General features: G+C 40.3%; 3 protein-coding genes across 3 annotated transcripts; 2 read left to right on the forward strand and 1 right to left on the reverse strand.

Annotated features, from left to right (window-relative positions):
- Nucleotides 1-88: 88 nt before the first annotated feature.
- On the reverse strand, nucleotides 89-4553 carry pold2 (polymerase (DNA directed), delta 2, regulatory subunit). Its single transcript, XM_079554706.1, has 11 exons — nucleotides 4337-4553; nucleotides 3350-3580; nucleotides 3154-3275; nucleotides 2717-2840; nucleotides 2513-2627; nucleotides 2228-2426; nucleotides 2058-2138; nucleotides 1712-1869; nucleotides 1504-1631; nucleotides 1317-1418; nucleotides 89-478 (listed from the first exon to the last, which is right to left on the reverse strand). The coding sequence occupies exons 2-11, from the start codon at nucleotides 3573-3575 to the stop codon at nucleotides 321-323; spliced, it is 1413 nt and encodes a 470-aa protein (XP_079410832.1). The 5' UTR covers nucleotides 3576-3580; nucleotides 4337-4553; the 3' UTR covers nucleotides 89-320.
- Nucleotides 4554-4675: 122 nt separating this feature from the next.
- Nucleotides 4676-6327, forward strand: LOC306961815 (paraspeckle component 1-like). The gene has a single exon (XM_079554731.1). It carries the CDS (start codon nucleotides 4810-4812, stop codon nucleotides 6112-6114), a length of 1305 nt encoding a protein of 434 aa, XP_079410857.1. The 5' UTR covers nucleotides 4676-4809; the 3' UTR covers nucleotides 6115-6327.
- A 3470-nt stretch (nucleotides 6328-9797) lies between these two features.
- Nucleotides 9798-23170, forward strand: npc1l1 (NPC1-like 1; the record flags this gene model as incomplete). Its single annotated transcript, XM_079569534.1, has 21 exons — nucleotides 9798-10281; nucleotides 10685-10849; nucleotides 11320-12225; nucleotides 13029-13322; nucleotides 13709-13932; nucleotides 14286-14386; nucleotides 14466-14638; nucleotides 15568-15696; nucleotides 16008-16190; nucleotides 16273-16387; nucleotides 16613-16878; nucleotides 16958-17047; nucleotides 18062-18252; nucleotides 20381-20508; nucleotides 20780-20909; nucleotides 20985-21040; nucleotides 21142-21292; nucleotides 21448-21679; nucleotides 21800-21913; nucleotides 22673-22835; nucleotides 22968-23170. The coding sequence occupies exons 1-21, from the start codon at nucleotides 10240-10242 to the stop codon at nucleotides 23168-23170; spliced, it is 4056 nt and encodes a 1351-aa protein (XP_079425660.1). The 5' UTR covers nucleotides 9798-10239.
- Nucleotides 23171-23452: the final 282 nt, after the last annotated feature.

Here is a 23452-nt window from a genome sequence, read left to right on the forward strand (position 1 = left end):
GGCTCTAGGCGTTTTGTAAAGTTTATTTTGGACACATTAAAAGGATTTTGACAGAAACAATTCAGGAGTTGAGTTATTTACATACAGTAGCACCCATTGATGATAGGCAGCTTCGTCAAGGTTTAAAAAGCTTGTTTCTTAGATAGTAACAATGATGTAATACTACCTGGTCATTTGCTTACAATATACCTGATACGAACATTATGTAGCCTAAAAATGCTTGACTTTAATCATCCTTAATGGACACGCACGGCTGAGTTCTCTTGGAGGCAAAGTGTCAATTGTGTCCGTGAATACCTGGTTTGTTGTGTACGAGCATTTTAGTGGCTGACATTCATCTCGCTCTCGTCGTCGTCAGTGGAGAAGGCTGAAAAGCTGACGGGCTCACACTCAAGGGTGCGCAAGTTGACCATGCATGCGGTCTGTGTGCTGCTGAACTCTGGGACGGCAACTAACAGCACTTCCTGACCTTCTTGGCCTGTTGAACAATGAGAAAAGGTCTTCAAAATCACATTGTATTATAACTACGCATTACCAGAGTAGCTCTGCTTGATATGACCAAAAATTGCGATATTCGATAAAGGCCTTGATTGAATATTGCAAACACAACATTAGTGCAGTATCGTAGTAAACCATTTCAACGCAGTACGTTCCTTAAGACTAAATCCAGACTAGCACGAGGCTAAAACAGACCCATATTAGGAAAATTTAGACTACAATTTAACTTTTACACATTTTTTAGTTACTATATTATTTTGTTTTATGCTACGTTAGCAAAAAAATCTGTAAGTCTCAGTCAGATGCAAGGTCTAATTGATTTTGCTATAAGTATATATTGTGGCTTCTTGCAGTAATGGAAGTCACCTAATACTGCGATAACAATACAGAGTATACTCCAACACAGTGGTTCTCAACTGGTGTGGCGTCGTCGAGACCCACCATTGCCCTGGGATAACAAGCCAAACAACCCAAATAAGACTTGAACTAGTAAAATATTATGTAAAATACCTTTTTTTAACTAAGCCAAAGCTGAAATTATGATTAAAACAACCTAATAACTAGTTTCAAAGCTACTGTCAGTTATTCCATTTTGCAGGACCGGCATTGATTGCATTCCCACATCGAATAGATTGATGCGCCACCTTCGCAAATGGCGAGCTGACTTTGTACAGCAGATGCAGACAAACGCCACACCTCCCCCACCTCACAGGACACCCCCACCTGCCTCTGGGAAAGGCTCGAGACACACTGAAAACAGTTCCATGACCCACTTTTGGGTCCCGACCCACTAGTTGAGAACCACTGCTCTAACAAACCTTTGATGATCTTTGACTCAAAGGAAGGTGCATTGCCGCTGAAGTAAACATGAGGGCACTCTTGCAAGATGAACGGGTCCTTTTGGTAAAAAGGGTAACAACCTAAAAAGTTCAAAATAAACAATCGTTGGACACTGCCAAATGTTCCAGATAGAAATGTGTGACAAAACCATCATGCAGCGCTAACCTAAGGTATCGGGAGCAGTTGGTGCGAGATGCCTCAGATTTAGCGTCTCCTCAAGTATTTCTAGATGACTGTCTAGGCAGCTGAATTTCTGGATGTCACTAATATTTTGGCCAGATGTTCCCAAGAACCTTCATTGTAACAAGAGAAACACAATAACAAAAAAACTTCTCAAACAATAACAATAATGTCTGCATTTCCAATGTGTCACCTGATTCCATCTATGTCAGCTTGGTACGGGTTGGGGGCCAGTTGTAATGTTGGATACACAGAGGACAAGGGGAGCATGCAGCGATGCAGAGGCTGCTGTGGGAGGGTGTAGTTTGTAGGGTCATACTGGCCTGGCATAACATCCACCGGGACAGAGGACTAAAAAACAGGGAACAACATATACAGTACCGTAGAAGTAATAATCTACAGGGGTCAGTTCCATATTTGAACACTTATTTATGAACAAACAAAGTCAGTCAAATCAGAGTTAAAAAAACAACAAAACCTTTTTTTCAGTCTGTATTGATGCTTAATAAGAAAAAATCTAGAAATATGACTTTACTGACCACAAGTTGAAGCAGAAGATCATCCAATAAGCGCATGGCATCTACACTTCCTGCCTGGGTTTTCTTGGTAAGATACTTAGCCTGAACACATGGGATTTGATTGATTTTTCAAAGCTTAGCTACACTTTAAACTAGTGCAAATATAGACAAAAGTTGGCACAGTTGCTTACCTTTGTTGATGCGTCCTTGTCCTGGGTATGTTGACTGAGTAGGTTTCCAGCCTGTAGAACCCTGGATATAGTAGATGCCCCACTTTGTTCTCCCTGGTCTCCTAATTGCCCAGTAATCATATCCACCAACAGCTGTAAGCCCAGTAGACTGTCAGCCTGACTACTGCCAAGACCGAGTCCTGAGACTAGCAGCACAAATCTGTAAGCACACATAGTCAGAACCAGAGAAATCATATGTAATGCATTTTCCGAAAAACACTTCATAGTCAGAACCGGTTATGCCACCTGTCAGTGTTGAGTGCTGGTCGAGGTGTCTGAGCTGGAAGAGCCGCAGTACAAAAGTCTTCAACTATGAATTTTCCATCGATTGTCTCTGTTCCATATATAGCAACAACACACCCTGACAAAAAAGGAGTAAACCAAGTAATTTCAACATGGTTTCTCTATTTAGTGCAATATTAAGAATAGTACATTAAATGGAATAAAAACCTGTAAAACACTTGTCTCGGTCAATTTTTCCTTCCAGTTTGATTCTCTGAAGCTCATCCTCCAAAATCAGCTCATCTGTGTCACTTATGTACTTCGTTCGCGGAGGCTGTGGCAAGAGGTTATGCTGAAGAACAAGACAAGAAAAGATATTCATACTTTGACACCTTGACTCCTTTTTTGCAATATTTTTTTTTTTATCAAACATGGTCAAAACACAACTTCAAAAGACACTAAATCAGGACAAAAACAGGGCTAGAAAAATCATGATTAAAACTGCTTGTGTTGAATGTGTAAAAAATGTGTCAATCTCAGAAGACCTCAGAGAATTAACAATATATTGTGGCTTCTTGAGATATTAATATTTAGTCACATAATATTATGATGGTGATAATTTGGCGATATATTGTTCAGCCCTAATGTAAAGTAAATCTGCCAACCTCCTCACTGATTTCCTTTAGAATTGATGGCTGTAACTCCATTCGTTTGAATAATGTTCCCACAATGCAACACTGCTCTCCTGTCTGTAGATCACACAGCTTTCTGATAGTAACTTCAGATCCTATAAGAGATGCAAAAAACTCAATATAAATATAAGTGCCAGATGCTTTATGTTTATAGATCTTGTTGACTCACCCCACTTTTGCTTGGCTCTTTCTGTAAGCAAAGGTCTCATCTCCATCAGGCGAGCTGCATAAATGTGTGCATACTGACGATTAAAGCTTCGCTCTCCAGCGCTGTAGCGCTCAGAGCAGAGGTTATACGCAGGGGACACTCTTTCAAATGACGGCAGCTGCTCTTCAGGGGCAGGAGGGCAAAGCACCGTGGAGCCCTCCTTCTGGGCACTTATGTCAGAAAACATGTTTGCTGCAGATACAGATACATGGGTTACATTGTGCGATCAATAAAGGATCTTATCCGACCAGGAGAATGTCAGGATTGACAAAACGTATAAATTAGGTAAATAAATTAAATTAAGTCTTAAATGAATGGCTGAGTATTTGCACTGACTACAGAGCAAAGACTAGGAAATTATTGTATATTTGATACTTTGTTTTCTTGGGGCTGGTGATATTATAAGCCTTCTTGGCTTCTACCTCTCTCAAGCACAAGCTATTGTTTTTTTGTACATTCATTCATCTGAATGAATGTTTTTTTTTTAATGTTCTTTCTTTTTTCCTTCAGCCTAATGGCTAGTCTAAAGTGCTAAATGAATAAACTTCTAGGTGAGTTGTGAAACATCTTCATCTCACAACAACCCAATCCAGATGACAGCCCTTTGGAAACATTTGAAGCACCTGAGAGCAAAAAGTTACACAAAGTTCTAATCACTATACTCTGTGAAAAGGTGCAGCAATAGTTTGGAATAATTATTAGGCTAATACGCATAGTACCATGTTACGTCTAGATTGTCTTTAAACTCTGAACAGACTGTGGTATAGTCACTCAGCAATATCAGTGTTCTCTCTACTACAGTAGGACACTGTTTATTCACCTAATATTGCAGACATCAGAAGCTGGTTCAGAAGCTAACCAATAATATGCTTTGAAATCACCTGTGCATCACCACAGGGGAACTGCCACGTTTCAATCTCTTTGTATTTCATAAAACAATGAACTCACCCAATACACGTAGAAGTCTAATATTTCGTATTTGTTTGGAACATATATGAAGCCTTTTCTTCGGGCAAAAAACATGCAGCTCTTCCCGCGAATTCAGTCACAGAACTTCGCCAGGAGTGTGATCTCGCGAGAAAACTCTCTTGGAGAAATATAAACAAACGATGTTCGTGAAAAATCTGATGGAAAACATTCACAAAACGTGTAGAACAACTGCAAAGATGGATGATGGCTCAGGCAAGTGAAAGATTCAAGGTACGTGCCATTCAAAACAAAAAACCGGCTTGATTAAAAATCTTTTTCGACATCGTCGCGACAAAATGACGTCACTTTCCCGTCTCGTGTAAATTAGGTCACAATAGCATCCCTGCACGAAGGCTCGCCATTTTAGCAGCTCATTGTGAGCTAAGGCCTGCTTGGAGTTCTGTTATTTATTCCATCAGTTAACTCCTTCGGATTTCATAATATCCGCAACGATGCATGGAAACAGGGGTCCGCCGAACCATGGTCCAAATCGCCACTCTGCTGGGCCCATGGAGCAGGCGCACTCCGGAGGAGCTAATGGCCAGCAGCCCGACCCCTCCGAGAACATGAGCGTCAACGAGTCCCTCACTCTGGATCTGCAAAGCTTCAGGAGGCCGGGAGAGAAGACATTCACCCAGCGCTGCAGGCTGTTTGTCGGTAACCTTCCTCCAGGTGTGAGCGATGAGGAACTAGAGAATCTGTTTGCGAAGTACGGGAAGGCTAGCGAGATTTTCGTCAACAAGGAAAGGGGCTTCGGCTTCGTCAGGCTGGAGACGAGAATCATTGCAGAGATTGCAAGAGCCGAGCTGGACGATACTCCTTTCAGGGGGAAACCAATCCGAGTGAGGTTTGCTACTCACGGTGCAGCTTTAGCCGTGAAGAATTTGCCCGACTTTGCGTCAAACGAGCTTTTAGAGGAGGCCTTTTCAATCTTTGGTCAAATAGAGAGAGCTGTGGTCATTGTGGATGACCGTGGTAGGCCTACAGGAAAAGGAATAGTGGAGTTCACCTCAAAGCCAGCTGCAAGAAAAGCCCTGGATAAATGTGGGGATGGTGCCTATCTCCTCACAGCCTTCCCACGACCTGTTACAGTTGAACCTATGGAGCAGCTGGATGAAGACGAAGGTTTGCCAGAGAAGCTCATCAACAAAAACCAGCAGTATCTCAAAGAAAGGGAGCAGCCCCCACGGTTCGCTCAGCCGGGCAGCTTTGAGTATGAGTATGCCATGCGCTGGAAAGCCCTGATGGAGATGGAGAAGCAGCAGTATGAGATGGTGGACCGCAACATGAAGGAGGCCCAGGAGAAACTGGAGACTGAGATGGAGGCAGCACAACACGAGCACCAGGTGATGCTGATGAGGCAAGACCTGCTGAGACGACAGGAGGAGCTGAGGAGAATGGAGGAGATGCACAGCCAGGAGGTCCAGAAGAGAAAACAGGCCGAGCTCCGTCAGGAGGAGGAGAGGCGGCGCCGTGAGGAGGAGCTCAGGATGCGCAACGAGGAGATGATGAAGAGGCAGCAGGAAGGCTTCAGAGGCAACTTCGCTGACAACAGAGAACCCGACATGAGGATGCACATGGGCATGCCCATCAACAGAAACTCATTGGGGGGAAACTCGGGCCAGCCTGGAGGGCCTGAGGGCTCTCCTGCCATGTCCGGGAACGGCAACATGCCCGGCCCAGGACAGGGGGGCTTCCCCCGAGGGCTTCCTGGACCAGGGGACTATGGAGTACCAGCCAAACAGCGCCGGTTCTAAAATGTCCATTTGGTTTTAAAACTTCTCATTGTGAGCATTATTGTTAAACTTGCATGTGTTTTTTTTTACATTTTATTTGTACTTTAACATAAATTTTGTACTAAAATGTCCAGATCTCTGAAAACAAGTCATTTATTTTTATTTCTCATGCAAATGTGATTATTAGGCTTTAGATGATGTTTTGGTTAAATAAGTGGGCCTTTCTTGAATAAATTCATGTTTTCCCCAAAGTGGTTTAATTTTAATTATTTGGAACGACTATCAATTAATCATTGGCCAATGGTCATACCAGTAGGCATATCCGTGTAGCCTACTACATTTATAGCATGTATAGCACAAGGGGCGACCGTGGGTAGAGCGGGACGTCTCATGATCGGAGGTCAGGGATCGAATCCCAGCTCCTGAAGATGGACACTGTCGTCATGTCCTTGGGCAAGACACTTCACCCACCTTGCCTCCAGTGTCTGCGTACATTGGTGTATGAATGAGAGAGTGAATGGGCGACTGGTTCCTTGCTGTAAAGTGCTTTGGGCCTAATGAAGGTAGAAAAGCACAAAGTTGAGATCATTTGCATCACATCTTTCTATTTTGTTGCAGCAAAAATAGTCATTTAAAGAAAATCTATTAATTTCAATGTTTTAATGTGCATATAGTTTGGGTTTTATAGGTTTACAAAACCAATCGATTAATTTATTTAGACCAACACAAATCTCAATATCAAAGAACAGGGAAGTTTAATTCTCCCATTGGCATTTTGTGCAGGCACGACTAGTCTGAAAGCAGAACTCCATATTTTAATTCGACAGCACATGTCACGTTTTGTCATAGTGAATGCCTAAATCTTTTTTCTGCATTTTAAAATAAAGTATAAACATTTTTTTTGAGGCAAAATATTCAAAGAGCTATTGTAGTTATACAAATACACAAATTCTCCCATTCGGTTTCAACTATACGTGAAACGTATAGTTAATTAGTTAATTATCGTTAAAAAGTGCATTCATTTCTGTTATTCAACTTAAACTGTGAACCTAATATATGATAAAACCCAAATTAAAAATCTCCTAAAATTTGAATATTTTGAAAATGGACCGTAAGCCATAATCATCAAAAATATAACAAAGGCTTGGCATATGCCACTTTGCATGTGATGAGTCTACATCATATATTAGTTTTGAACAATATTCTAATTTTCCAAGTTTCACCTGTGTATGTTTGACTGAGTTGGCCTAAATGAATGAAACCCAAATAAACAGAATGAACTAAAAAAAAGGTGAAAATATTTGCTCAAGTTGGCCTCTGAACCTAGTTTTCATTTTCATTCTCTGTTGCACTGTTGCCCAGTATTGCTTTTGAAAAAAAAAAGAAAAAAGGCAGAGGACAAAATATGACAAATCGATATTGGACATTTCATAAGATAATAATAATAATACCCCTCACCTACAGCACAGTCCAAAATGATAATGAGCTCTTTCAGTAGTGATAAGGATCAGACTGACTGGATCCTTAACAGCAGTGAATGATCTGAATATAAAATCAGCCATCTGCAAAATCATGAAAAAAAAATTACTCTTCATTAAGAGCCATATTTCAGGTTCAAGTTTGCCAAGAGATCAGAAACTAATAGTTAATATTAAGTGTTTAGTATAGGCAACCACAGTCTTAAAAGCAACTGTTTTGTGTGGTTCTTCTGAACTTTGATTTAAAAACATTAAATCCTACGTGTGTAATGTAAATGTAGGACCCTCTAAACATTTCCTTCTTAAAAGTAGCACAATTTCAGTGAGTTACAACAAAATTATAATGCATTGTAGTTAACAATAAGTAGTTGTAGTTAAGTAGATGCTTTGTTGTTTTTATAGTAAATTACTGTTGAAGGCTTAAGTGCTACTTTAAGAAAGCATGGTCACCATACAGTATAATCACTGAAATCATATGGTTGACACCTGGCGGTTAAAATAATGTTGGTAGATTTTAGAGGCAATTGTTATGCAAAAATAACTATATCTAAAGGAAGTGTTTCTTCTTATTACAGTATTGGAGATCATAAAATCTTATGGCAGCACACAGTGACGGCACTGCAGTAATAAGATAAGTGTAAAAGGATTTGTACTTGTGATGTCTAAGGTGTCTATATAATGACATGTCAAAATCCCCATCATCTTATCACATCCTCTTGTCTCCTTTACCATCTGAGCTTATCTCTAATTTCACCTGATAGCTGCCTGTTACATGTCGGACCTCGTTGTATCCCGCCACTGACCTTGGACCATCAATTATAAAGTTAATCTTCTTGAGTGTGAAGGATCTTCCTGATGCACACACACTGATAAGTTTTCAATACCCAAACCGTGAAGCCGTGTAGTCAAATGCACACTTTTTAATGTATTTTGAGAACTACTATAATACTCTGGCACCATCATTGACAATGTTGGGGAGTAACTGGAAACATGCATTTAGAATATTCATTTTGATGTATTCTGGTAAAGTTACACTGTCATTTGAGGGTATTTAGAATTATTAAAGTTACTTTCCAAATAGCAAGGGAATACATCCCAGTGCCCAGTCATTAGATTTTAGCTCCATGTTGCACAACATTAAGAAAGAACCTTTAATGTTGACCTGTCTGTCCTCCTAAAATAAAATAAAGATTTAAAACTCCTTATACCACAGACTGCACATGTGTCACATGATGCTGGATCTTCTGCTCCATTTGCCAACAGAGTTAAAGAATTCATCATTAATGGTGAGTTTGTAACAGATGTTCCAACAATCCTCTTCATTTTTGTTGTTATACGCCATATTTATACACAATCAATGGGAAAGTATTCTAAAAGTATTCAATGTATTCAGACAATAGTACTCTGATTAGACAAAGTAACAGAATACGTTACAAAATACATTTTAAGGCAAATATGCAGTATTCAGTAATACAATTTCAAAGTATTCTCGCCAGCACTGATCATTGAAGATTTGTTATGAGGCTACTACTCGCATCTAACTTCACATCACTTGATAATGCTGATAAACCTGCCTGTCGATCAACAATAAGTTATTTATGTATTGCTAATATCTACATCAGAGCTCTTGGTTGCCAAATTCCTCACTCATTTGACACTGAGGATCCCACCAGACCTAACAATAATAAATAACCTTTTAAAGGTAACAGTAAAAAAGATTTCACTTGAGTTCTGTGAGTAACTGTGTGAGAGTAAAAGTTAGATTTATGTTTCATTGCCATAAACTGTGAGAAACAAATAATGGCAATTTTTAATATTTTCAAAGAAAATACCATAAAACAATAAATAAGAATTTATTATGAAGAATAAAGTAACAAGGCACTAAATGCTTCGATTTTACGCATCAAAATAAACATTTGTATCTTGAAGATTAACTCAAAGTGTCATGAGCTACTTTTTTTTTTACTCAAGTAAGAGTACAGATACTTCGTTTTAATATTACTCCAGTAGAAGTAAAAAGTACTGATTGAAAAACGTATTGCAAAAGTACAGATACTTCAGAAAATTACTTAAGTACATGTACTTGAGTAAATGTAACTGAGTACTACCCTCACAAATACATCACAAGATCTAAAATATGTACCGCAAAAAAGTAAAAAACAACAACAACAAACAAACCCTATAGAGTCGCACCGTATTAATGTTTTAATTTACTTGTTTAAACAATCAATGGCAGGCTACAAGTTCCTCCTCACGAGCAAATCACGTCTTCATAAAAGTACACAGCCTGTGTCTGGTCACATAGGTGGAGAGGAGGGTGCGGTCATTATTTGAGATTCTCCTATAGTTTCTCCCAGCAACACAACAACACTCTCGTTACGCGTTAATTATCAGTCAGATTATTGATCGTCTGTACCTGTGATTGGCCAAAGCCTGCATCGGACCAGATAAGAAGCCCGTGACGCGACAGAAAATTATGATGTCGTATCATGATTTAGAACTTGACTTACTGTAAATCCTCTGTTCTTCTATACAGCAGTGGAGAGGGAGCCGAGGGAGCAGAGGCACAAGTTCCTCTCACTCACCGGTCCCGACGGATGTGCCCCAAAATTTGATAAAGAGAACAGAAAAAATAAACACCAGCTGACTCGACTAAAGGACTGGAAACATGGCGAGAGTTTCGACCTTATTCACTTTGTTCTGCTGTTTGGTAAGTCAATACAAGGAAATCAAGCTTCATACTATTACGCCGATTTCAATACTGTACGCTAAATTATTATTCATTAATAAGAGATTAATCTGTGAAGAGAAGTTGGTACTTAAAGGAAAGCAGTTTTTGTTGGTAGAGGTGTATGTTTTTATTTGACTTGTTTTGCTTTGAATACATGTAAGTAGTTGTGATAAAGATCAATTTGTATTTCCATTTCATTTTACTGCAAATGAATCACATAATGTTCGATAAACTTTCTGTAGCTGACTTGGCAGAACACAGTAAAGCCCTGGGCACTAAAGCAATTATTCAGTTAATAATACAGTAACAAATCTTTTCTCATTTTATAAATTAAGACAGACTAAACTGCATTGTAATCTATATTTATTGATTTTATTCTCAGGTCCTGTCAAAAGCCCACCCTCATGAGCCGGGACAGTGCATCTTTTATGAAGAGTGTGGAAGAAACCCCACGATAAACGGAACTCTTATCAAACCCATTGTGCCCTGTTTGAACTATAGTCCTGCAAGACGTTTGTCAGGTGCACACTACAAACAGCTCATACAGGTAAGACTGAGGAAAGGATTATGTGGTACTGTATATTATGCTTTTTGTGGTGGGAAAGGGGTTTTGGTTTCGATATCTGGGTTTAATTATGTAGTCTGTCTCAGTGTTTACAAGAACTCTCGATTACTGTGGGCTCTCTTCTTACTTCCTCTTGTCAAGAAATACATGTTAAGTGTAAGCTATACTTTGTTGTTCCTGGAAGTACTAGTGTCAGGGCTGCAGCTTTAATTGACCATTGTTTAAGAATTGATTTGTAGAGCGCATTTCATAAAATAAAAAAATGCGTCATAATAAAAAGTAAGGCACATACAGATGCAGAGAGAATATTATGCTTGATAAACTCGATAAATATACTGTTGAGGATGTTCCCTGGCAAAGGCTGTAAAAACCTACTTAACAATAACATTACAAAGAAGGATTAAACATAATCTTAAATGTTGTAGTTAATAATTAATGTGTCGTTATTACAGGTGTGTCCCATGTTGGATCGGGGAGAGAACAACACTTACGCCTGCTGCTCCGTCAAACAGCTCATCTCCTTAAGAACCAGTTTGAGTCTTTCCAAAGCCATCCTCATCCGATGCCCATCCTGTGCCGACAACTTTGCCCACTTACACTGCATCAACACCTGCAGCCCCGACCAAAGCCTGTCCGTAAATGTCACAAGGGTCATGAACATCACTAGCTCCTTAGGCATCACCCAGGAAGCTGTCGTGGCCTATCAATCATATATCAGTGCGACATTTGCAGAGAATTCTTTCCAGTCTTGCAAAAATGTCCGGATCCCAGCTACAGGGGGATTTGCGATTTCTACCATGTGCGGTCGCTACGGTGCCAAACTCTGCACAGCCCAGCGCTGGTATGACTTCCAAGGAGACTCCAGTAACGGTCTCGCTCCACTGGACCTTGACTTCCATCTTATTCCCGATGAGGCGGCTGGATCGCTGCCAGATGGTATTGTCCCGTACAATGGCACTGCTTTGAAATGCAGTGAAATAACGCCAACGGGAGGCCAGGCGTGCTCGTGCCAGGACTGCAAAGAATCGTGCCCCGTCGTTCCAGATCCTCCAAAACCCCCCGGCCCATTCAAACTGTTTGGCGTAGATGGATTTCTATTGATCTCCATTATCTTGTTATTATTCCTGGTGTTAGCCTTCATGTTTTACCTGGCTGTGTCTTGCTACGTGAACTCACAAAGGCCAAAAGATCAGAAAAAAGGCAAAGGCAAAAAAGATTTGAATAGCAACGATGTTACTCAAATGTCCATTCATCCTGCAGAAGTGACATGCGCTGAAAAGAACAGTTTGGCTGCAGATGCGTTTCTAAGTTCCATATTTCGAAACTGGGGAACGCTTATGGCAACTTATCCATTAACGGTGAGTTAAAATGTTGATAAATAAAATAGGCAATGTAATTCTGTATTTGTTGCCCACATTTTTTTTTACATAAAGCCCCCCTGACTTAAGTTATACCAGTGACCTGCCAGGCCCTCTGTCCATAACTATGGCAGCCATAAACGTCTGACGGGATAAAAATGATTCAGGAATGGGAGTATTATTGTTCCTATCCCCCATTTCCAATCATGTGTGTAGGATTTAATTTGCAGAATTAATATTTCAATCTCTGGGGCTGGGGACCACTGTCAGCATTTTATAAAAAGTGAAAAAAAAAAGCCCAATAATTAATATTGGTATATGAACTGCTTATTTGAGTGTGGCAATGGATCAAAGGATTGTGGTTCGAATCCTGGCTCTGATCAGTGCATTCTGTTGTTGTGTCCGTGTATTTTGCCTGTGTATGATGTGAATGAGGCCTGTCTGTGAATATTTAGTGGTGGTCAGAGGAGCAGATGGTGCCAGGGCAGCTATAACCGCTGCAACAGTAACTTACCAGCACTGAAGAGGTGGAGTAAATGAATAATGACCAGTGACAACAGTCATTTATGTTATAAAATGTATAGAAAAGTGTATTTCAGTAAATTTATAAAAAGTATTAACTGAACCACTTTACTGAAATTTACTCTAGCAGTGAGCAATACTGACAGCGTTTTTTTCTCCTTCAAAGAATTCCTGTTATGCCACCAAGCTCACACCACTGGCATAACAATGTGACATTTTGATCTGTTCTTTTGTTTACTTTTTGTGATTTGCATGGATATTAATAATTTCTTTATTTTTAGGTTCTGCTCCTCTCTGCTATTGTTGTTGCTGCTTTTTCCACTGGCCTCATGCACATCGAGCTCACCACTGACCCAGTGGAGCTGTGGTCGGCTCCGAACAGCCGTGCACGTCAGGAGAAGGACTTCCACGACAAAACGTTTGGGCCCTTCTTTAGGACCAATCAGCTGATCCTGACTGCGCCCAGCAGAGAGGGACACATTTATGATTCCCTACTTTTTGGACCTCAAAACTTCAGTGGGATTGTATCTAAAGATCTGATCCTTGAGCTCCTGGAGCTACAAACACGGATTAGGGTAAGGTTCACAAAATGCAACATGCTTGTTTTATTTTGCCCACAAGGAGTCCTGAACCAGTCGGTGTCAAGCCGTGATAAACTAGATAAAGGAATTGGCTCTACATCTAGAGGCAATTCAGGCAGGAGAATGTGAATACTTTTTCAAAACCCCCAATTGGGCATTCAAAGCACTTTACATCAAGGAACCACAATCACACACAGAAGAAGACACCAGTTTATGCTGACTTTGAAGGACACATGGCTGAAGTGTTTTGCTCAAGAACACAACAACAATATACCACTGAGCCACCCCAGTTTGTGCCAAGCTTTTGTAAAATAAGCCGTTTTTTTTCATGGCGTCCGATCCACAATTCTACTAATGCAGCAATTTTGTGTAATTTTTAGGATATTGAGTTTTTCTCAAAGGACCTAAACCGCACTGCCAGTTTGAAGGATGTGTGTTTTGCACCACTGAATCCAACCAACCCCCAAATCACAGACTGTGCCGTGAACAGCCTGCCTCAGTATTTCCAGAACAGCGTTGACAACATTAACGCCAAAGTGTTCATGACTGAACTGGGAGTGACCAAAGAGGTGGACTGGAGGGACCACCTAATCTACTGTGTCAAGTAAGAACCAAAAACAGCAACTTTGCTCTATCATGTTTTACAGTCAAATCTTCTTTGGCCTAATCCCTTTAGGTTTAGGGCTGGCCACTTATGAAGATCACCTCTGTGAGGGTGTAGTTACAACATTTATTTCCACTAAAATATTTCATATTTTGACCCTAATGTTTACCCCTAATAGAGGGCTAAACTACCCCTAATAGATTACCCCTAATAGAGGGGTAATGTTTACCCCTAATAGAGGGCTAAACATATCAAAACATGCCTAGAATATATATATATACAAGAATTTACATGTGAAATATTTGTTTAGAGTATTGTATTTCATATGCAGCATAATTTTTCTCTCGTTCTAGCTCCCCTCTGTCCTTCAAAGACATCACAGACTTGGGCATGAGCTGCATGGCTGATTACGGAGCCCCAGTTTTCCCATTTTTGGCTGTCGGAGGCTATAGTAGTAAGTTGGCACTTTCAAATGACAAAATCTGTGCAACGGGTTATAGAAACTTATATTTGTCTCTTTTTGCCTTTTGCAGACGATGACCTCACTAATGCAGAAGCCCTCATCATGACCTTCTCCCTCAACAACTTCCCCCGAACCGACCCCAAGTTCAAGGTAGCGATGCAGTGGGAGACGGAGTTTCTTAAAATTGTCCAGGAATACCAGAAAGACCCCAAAATGAACTTCACATTTGCTTATATGGCAGAGGTATGTCACAATTATTAAAGTTAATTTATTAATGGACTCTGTTGTACAGTATATCACTTGTCCTGTGAAGTAAGTTACACACAATATCTCTCTGTTACACATTTTTCAGACAATTATTAGTGAGAAAAAGGTTGACCGGCATTATTTGGGATGGTTCGACAATTTGGTCACCACACTTTCAGAATGCTCCCATCTAAAGTGATTAGGATCAGTCCTGTGTTGTCCAATAAAACAAATGTTCTACTGTAGCTCAAATTATTACAGTCAATGTTTGTTCAGGTAGAAAGGTAGAGGCCATCAATCACATTTTCCTGAGTGTTTCTCAACAGACATCGCAGAAGCCAGCAACTCTTGTCATTCTACGCCACACTGTGTAGAATGATTGAAATACAAGCATTTATTTTATGACAGATACAGTATTTTGATCATTGAAAAATACTTCTTAAATGTACAAGCAAACACGTGCTTTTGCTGTGAGCGGCTCAGCTCACCTAAGACATGACTGTAACTTTACCGGGAGTGAGTACGTCTCCAGATTGTCTCCATGGAGATGTGACTAAAGTCAGCAGGATTTGAGATTTAGGACCATGTTTTGTATTGATGGCAACAGTATATAGTCCAAAATGTTACACAGTGGGCCTTTAAACTGTTTCTCTTCATTTATGACCAAAAGGAGGAAACAAACTACTTTTCATAAAAGTAAAGATTGAACTTGAGACCTGCTTGGGACTATATAAAGGCCAGATAGGAGCTCAGGGGTTTGGTCACAGTGCCTACGACACCCTGCCTGTCCCAGCGTCAATTCATATCTCTCCCCACTCTTTATCTCTTTCACAGTACTCTGTCCTGTCTAATAAAACCTACTAGAAAAAATCTTACAAAAGACACGATAAGAAATCTAACAAAATGTTTCCCTAATTTCCCTACAGAGGTCTTTGGAGGATGAAATCAACCGAACAACAGCAGAAGATATTCCCATCTTTATGATCAGCTATGCTGTGATATTTATTTACATTGCTGTTGCATTAGGAGAATACTCGTCCTGTAAACGCTTATTGGTAAGATATTGTTAAATTGGTTATTTTTGCATACAAGCTCTAGACAAGGACACAATTTAGCAGCAGATAATTCACAGTTTTACGTATGTCTGAGATAAAAGATAATAAAGAAAGGAAAATAGATAACCATAATACTTTTTTATCACTTTTTAGATAAGAAAGTAATAGATGCAGGCCTTTGTCAGCTTTCCTTATCTCAGCTATAAAGCACTTCCCAACAGTATAGAGGCACTGCAACATATAACTTAATAATAGAAAATAAATGTGAAGAGTTTACTAAGTTCACTGCATCTTATCTGTACGTCCTGAAGGTGGACTCAAAGTTTCTGGTGGGGCTGGGCGGGATCTTGGTGGTTGGCTGCTCTGTTTTGGCCTCAATGGGCTTCTACTCGTGGGTGGGGATCCCCTCTTCCCTGGTGATCCTGCAGGTGGTGCCCTTCCTGGTGCTGGCGGTGGGGGCAGACAACATCTTCATCTTCGTGTTGGAGTACCAGGTGTGTGTTTTGAAGGCACACTGATCAAAAAGCTTGCGCGATCCGGGCATTGTTTGATTTTGTGACTTTACTCGTGTCCCAGAGGGATGTGCGGCGGCCGGGAGAGAAGAGAGAGGAGCAGATCGGCCGTGTCCTGGGGAATGTAGCTCCCAGCATGCTCCTCTGCAGCCTTTCTGAGTCTGTCTGCTTCTTTCTGGGTAAGAAACTATTTAACAATTACCATTGTATTTAATCATTGCACCCAAATTGTGGACAATGCAACAAATTGACAAAAGACATCCCACTTCAGATGCATACCTGAAGAGTAATTCATGCCGTATATAGAAATGTAGCTGCTTCTAAACGCATCATTAGTGAACAAAACACCTCACTGAAACAGAATCTCCATCACGAATATGGAACCTCTGTACTGCCTCTTCCAGGCGCCCTGTCCACGATGCCTGCGGTCAAGGCCTTTGCACTGTACGCCGCTCTGGCCGTGCTGATGGACTTCGTGCTGCAGATGACCTCCTTCGTGGCCCTGCTCTCCCTGGACGCCCGGCGGCAGGACGGAAACCGCTGTGAGCTGCTCTGCTGTGTCACTGTGTCTAAGGAGCGCCCCAAAAAACCCAACGAGGGCATCCTCCTCCCCTTCATGAGGAAGTTCTACGCTCCCGTCCTGCTGCATCACATCACCAGAGTCATTGTGGTAAAGCATCTATCTAAGTTGCACACGTAAGAATTGAAATATATATGTGTGTCCTGAACGTGTCGTGTGCTCTTTGCAGATGCTGCTGTTCATCTTTATGTTTTGCGCTTCCTTGTTTCTCATGTTCAATGTGACGGTCGGTCTGGATCAGGAGCTGGCCATGCCTCAAGTAAGTACATTACTTTTTTTTTTCTTGTTATGATGATGAATGAATGAATAACATTTTTTTTTATTTTGGTTGCCCACATTCTAAGCAGCACTTTCCACACAAGATCCAACTCATCACAACCAAAAAAAGGGTTGGGCAGAAGCAAAGTGCATTTTTTTTGCCCACCTTATACAGTACTACATCAAGAAACTAACAAACATTTATATCGTTAGTCTGGCGTTATAAGTGATTTGCCACAGGTGCACTGTGGAGTGCGTCAGACTGTTTTTAATGCAGGCTAGCTGATACCATAAACATGTGCTAGCTTAGCACAAGCCTAGCGCCACTAAACTCTTCAAATATAAGAACTGCATGAATTACAAAAAAAAAATATCTCCAGAAATCAGCAACACTCTGGGTAACTAGGAAATGAGGCCCTATGTCAAAAATCCAGAAATATCCCTTTAATGATATCTCACTGATCTCAATTTATTAACATAAATTAACTTCATCATGCGTTTGTATTTCATTAAATAAACTGTATAAATGTTAATGATTACCATAATGACTTAAGCTGGTCTGATGTTGTCGAATGAATATTATATTGACAATATTAAATAATAATATACAATATTACATTAATATAATATTCTGGGGGCAAAAGCAACTCTAACATGAATTACAGGGTAGTTTTTAAATGTTTTCTGCTGAAATGCAACAGTGGATCTTTACCTGTGTTGCTTTAAGTGGAACTCAGCTTCCTCTAGTCTTTGTTTAATTTGGAGACCATTTTTAAACTAGTGTTTTTGACCTCTTTTGGGTTAGTTCATATTTATAGACCTGCTGACTTCGTGGTACAGACCTTTTTTAGAAATCATTTAGAGGTACTATAGTCCTGTTTCAGACCTGGTCTAGATCAAGTGTTACTCAAGGAAACCTTTTTACTATCGATTAGAGTTTGACATTCACAGGTCTTTGTCATTTTCTGTGGACATTGGAGTCCGCAATTTGATTTTTTTTGTATTTTATTTACAGGGCTCGTATATGCTGAAATATTTTGAATATTTGTACAAGTACTTTGAAGTGGGTGTGCCAGTGTACTTCGTTACAAAGAAAGGCTTTGACTTCACCACAGTGGCGGGCATAAACGGTGTCTGCTCCAGTGTCGGCTGTGACCAGTTCTCCCTCACACAGAAGATCCAGTACGCCGCAGACCACCCCGAACTGTAAGTCGATCCATTTTTTTAGAGTAAAGCCTGCATTGAGCTGAAAAATAAAAATAGGCACACAATGGCCTTGTTATTAATTTAATGTAGGAGTGTAGAGTCCAATGATTTATGATCTGTTCCATTAAAGTAATTTTGAAATGAGGAACGAATCCTTCTCAGTATATCTCTGTGACATGGCCTTGAACCTTCAGATATCACAGTAGCAACCTCTTACCAGACCAACAGCTTTCTGCAGTTAATGATAAACCTCTGGCACTCACTAAGCAGATTAACATGGAAAAACAAGGATGCAATTATGTGCATTTTTGTATTCATGCACTATACAAATATATGATTAGGTTAAAGCTATGTATACAACATAATGTCCTTGCTATCAGCCACATGTTCCCCTGTATAGCAGATGTCAAACCTGGACATGAGATGAAAGTTTAAACTCTTCAGTGCTCACAATGTAGACATACCAATGAGTAAAGGCTGATACTATCAGACAAGGGTGTAACGTTTGGTAGAATATTGGGGGGGGTTGAGAGGCAATTTTTTTCAGGGGTTCTAATTAGTTACATTAGTTAGGTTTGAATATTGGGGGGGGGGGTTGTAACCCCCCTATCCCCCCCACATTTTACGCCCATGCCATCAGACCTCAGGAGCTAAACAGGGTTGGACTTAGTTAGTACCTGGATGGGAGCTCGTGAGGGGAATAGCAGCCATATGTGAGTGGTTGGTGGTGGTCGCAGGCAGGGCTGAAAATGTAATCAAAATTTTCAATCTCAATTGTCATGGGAATTTTTAATCGTCAGGTTTACAGCCATTTCTTTGACAAAAAAAGGCACCTATCTTTGGAGTAAGGATGAGACAATGGAAGCTTTTTGTGTGTTAAATGAAACTGGAGGAAATCAGATCGAGTTTGATCAATATTCTTTTTGCCATATTGTCCAGCTCTGGTTGCAGGGCTACCCTAAAGGCAGCTGACCTACTTCATATGTGGCGTGATACAAATTAGATTCACTTCCCCCTTTCCTTCAGGGCAGTACATTTTTTTACAAACAGAATGAGCACATTAGTATAAATTAGTGATTGCAATTTTTGGGGATTGGGCAGTCTATGAAATCTTCTGGACAGACACTGCGCGTGAAATCCAATCGTGGTCCTAATCCGGCCTAAAAACTAGTATAAGCATAAAAGAGCCTCAACTCTGCTCCATGAGTGCGTTAGCTCTGTGTTTGGAAAGTGAAACTGAAATGAGCTCACTGCACTGCTTTTTTAAATTTATTATATACTTTAGAGCACTGTGTATTTTATTTTGTATTGTGAGCCCAGGGGGCACAATTTTATTGTAAAGTGGCATACACAGTACAGAAAGTGTGCACCTGCCAATAAAATAAAGTCAAAACAGACGCAGCACCACACTTTTGGAGCGAGGAATAAACCGATTACTTTATTAGTGTGGTGAAAGACATGAATATTGACAGTAAAAAGCATTGAGAGCATATTTGCGTCATGATGTTCTCCGTGTGACGCGGTTTGGATTTGGATATCCCAATTGATTACAAATACCATGTAAACAGGAGTAACTCTGTCTGCTCACGCATGTAAACGGGTTATTCCAAATGGTTCAGAAACCTGAATATCAACTTTAACCCGAATATTGGTGGCATGTAAACGTAGTCACTGTTTAACTCACAGTGGAATAAGCAGCTTGCAGTTTGTCCTGCGATAATAAGATGCGTGATAGCTAAATAGGTAGTTTTCATCCGTAGTCCCTGGATACAAAATAAAATAAACAATGCACTGGTCTTTCTACCCTTCTTAATATCTTTAACAGCCCCAAAAAGTCTATATCAGTCGGACCATGAAAAAGTCCTGTGTGAACAATAGCTCTGATTAATAATAGGCACATTTTCAAAAATTAAACATCTATGTGTCTTGTATCCTTCACTTTCTTTGTAACAAAACGTCTTGGAAAAAAACAGATACAATTTATTAGGGGCTGTTTCAAGCGCAGATGTTTATCTAATAATACATTCAAAGTATTGGTAATGATTTTTATTGTATATTTTGCACATATGTTACTTTCTCTTCCATCTGGTTGTTTGCGATAATTTAATGCTGATAATTTCCTGTACAGATCCTACATTGGAATCTCCTCAAACTCATGGGTGGACGATTATATCGACTGGCTCAACCCGGGCTCCAAATGCTGTCGTCTTTATGACAGTGGGCCAAACAAGGATGAATTCTGTCCTGCAAATGAAAGTGAGAAAATGCCACACTGTCCTTCACTTCAATTCACTTTACAGCACAGTAATAACATAAGTAATAGTGTAATTGTAGTAATTTCATTGATATTACTTACTGGGAACAAGTCACCCCAGTATGTTATTCTACTTTATTTCCTGGAAATGTAATCAATCAACCTTAAGTCTAATCATGGCTTGTATTTTCTTGGTAACAATGCCTGTAAAAATAAAAAACAAACAAACAAACAAACAATACAAAAAAAAACACCATTATGTTCTGTTTGCAGCTGTTTTATCTTGCTTACGTAGATGCATGAAGACTCCTTCAGATGGTGTCCTTAGGCCCAGTGTGGAGGAATTTAACAGATTCTTACCTGATTTCTTGGGGAACAGACCTGACCTGCAATGTCCAAAAGGGTGAGTGAGTTTATGAGGAATTAAATATCTTACATAGACCCAACATTTCTGACGTACAGTTGTCTTTTTCAACAGAGGGCTTGGAGCTTATGACACTGCAGTGGTGAGAGATGAGAGTGGAGAGATTATAGGTAGACATTCTGACATCTCTAACCCGGGCCTAAATATCTACAATAATATGAATAATAATAATTTGAATGTTGAATTTATAATCTTGACCTTGTGTTTGCAGCCTCGCGGTTCATGGCTTATCACACTCCTCTCACAAACTCTCAGGAGTTCACGGCGGCTCTGCTCAGAGCCAGAGAACTGGCCCACAACATCACTCTGGGCATGAGGAAGATCCCAGGCACTGCAGAGGACTTTGAGGTCTTCCCCTACACGTATGTACCCCTCCTCTGGCATCCTATAATGTAATACTTTAATATATAGGTAAAAGAGGTGGAACAGTGGAAGTGTACGCTTTTTAGTGTCTGGAAAAGTGTTATATAAGCTATATAAGCTTTTTGTAATGACCATTCTCGACTATTCATTGCAGAGTGACTAATGTCTTCTACGAGCAGTACTTGACCATAGTACCAGAGGGGCTGTTCAACATCTCCCTTTGTCTGCTGCCCACCTTTGTGGTGTGCTGCCTGCTGCTGGGACTAGACCTGATCTCTGGTCTGCTCAATCTTATCACCATCATCATGATCGTGGTTGATACGGTTGGCGTTATGACACTGTGGTCAATAGATTACAACGCAGTGGCCCTCATCAACCTGGTCACGGTAACACCTGTTAATTACTTAGATTAGATTAGATTAGATTAGATAAATACAAAACTCAATGGAACTTGATCATTAATATATGATACTGATATTGTGCTGTATTTTGTTTGTGTCTTAAAGGCTGTTGGAATATCTGTGGAGTTTGTGTCTCATATGACCAGATCGTTTGCTATGAGCACAAAGCTGACGCATGTTGAAAGAGCCAAGGAGGCCACAGCTAACATGGGCAGCGCGGTGCGTGAGCTACAATACTTCATACATGAATTTGAAGCTTACTTACTGTGAATTTAAAATGACCATCCTAAAACTGTTACGCCAGGGCAGTTACTGACCCAAAGGTCCGGCCTCAACCAAGAACAAATAATACAGTACTAGGAAATCTAAATACACTAACTCCCCCTCTGACGTGAGTGGTGAACTTTCTGTCCCGGGACAGACTGAATATAGACATTGCATATTGCACCTAAAACCACTGCATACATCAAATACACAACGACTCATTCAAATGCATAGACCAGGGATCTCAAGTTCTTAATTTTGTTGAGTTTTGTTACTAACTCACAAGTGAGAACTCCACCTGAAGCTCATGCACATGTTAATGTAAAAAATGGTGTAAAAAAAAAAGGATATATATTGTACATTGAACTCGGAATAAACAATAAACAAACAAACAAAGCTCATAGTTACAGGGTCAGTGTTGGAGTAACGAGAACTCAACAGGCAAAGCGTCCAGAGCCCAGGACCAGCTCGGGACCTCTAGCAGGTGTGGTCCTGCAGACAGCAGTGCTCTGCTAGGCTGATGTGCAATGAAAACAAACAATACAAGTTTAAAAAGAGACAATAAAGATAAGGTTCAACAAGGGGAGACCATGACTTTTCTTTTTGAAAACATAAAAATCAAACCAGTGCTGGAAAATACTGCACAAAGTCCTACTATTTAAAACAATCTAGCCTGATCTTGTGGACCTCTATTCTTTCCTCTGTATCCTGCAGGTGTTTGCTGGTGTAGCCATGACTAATCTGCCCGGGATCCTGGTTCTGGCTTTTGCCAAAGCCCAGCTCATCCAGATCTTCTTCTTCAGACTCAACTTAGTCATCACGCTCCTGGGAATGGCCCATGGACTGGTGTTCCTCCCCGTGCTGCTCAGCTATTTCGGTATGTGCAGTAATTAAACAAATGTGCAAATGTAAAAAGAACAACATTAAAATAATGAATTAAGTTCATTGATCATTGTTCATTTGTTCTACCCTGGTAATATGCATATTTTAACTTATTTCTATTTTGCAGGTCCTGGGTTAAACAAGGCGTTGATCCTGCAGCAGCAGAAGGTTAAAGCCAAAGAGCTGCAGATGACAGACAACATGAGGCATGTCTATGACAACATTACCTTCGAAGGCAGTGACACTAAACCAGAGCAAAATGGCACCAGCCGACCCTCACCTTCCAAAGAGGAAAAAGAGGAAAAAGGGCAGAGAGTTGACCGTTTCTGAGTGTAATGAATGAACTAATGAAGCTAGATACCTCGTGAACTACTCGCACATCCTGGGACAAAAAGAGCAGACACGGACATGTGGGAGGGGAAATAAAACACACAGTTGCGCAATGTTTCAATGCAAGTTGACTTTTGACATAGACGTCAACGAAAACAATAAAAAACAAATCAGAAACTGTCTGATGCACTGCCAGATTTAGACACTTTTAGGAAATTATTTTTGTGGTCTTTTGTGCTACTATTTTGTACTTGATATGATTTTGTACGCGAGTTAACGATG

The sequence above is a fragment of the Gobius niger genome (genome assembly GCF_951799975.1).
Source record: "Gobius niger genome assembly, chromosome: 1".
Taxonomy (NCBI): domain Eukaryota; kingdom Metazoa; phylum Chordata; class Actinopteri; order Gobiiformes; family Gobiidae; genus Gobius; species Gobius niger.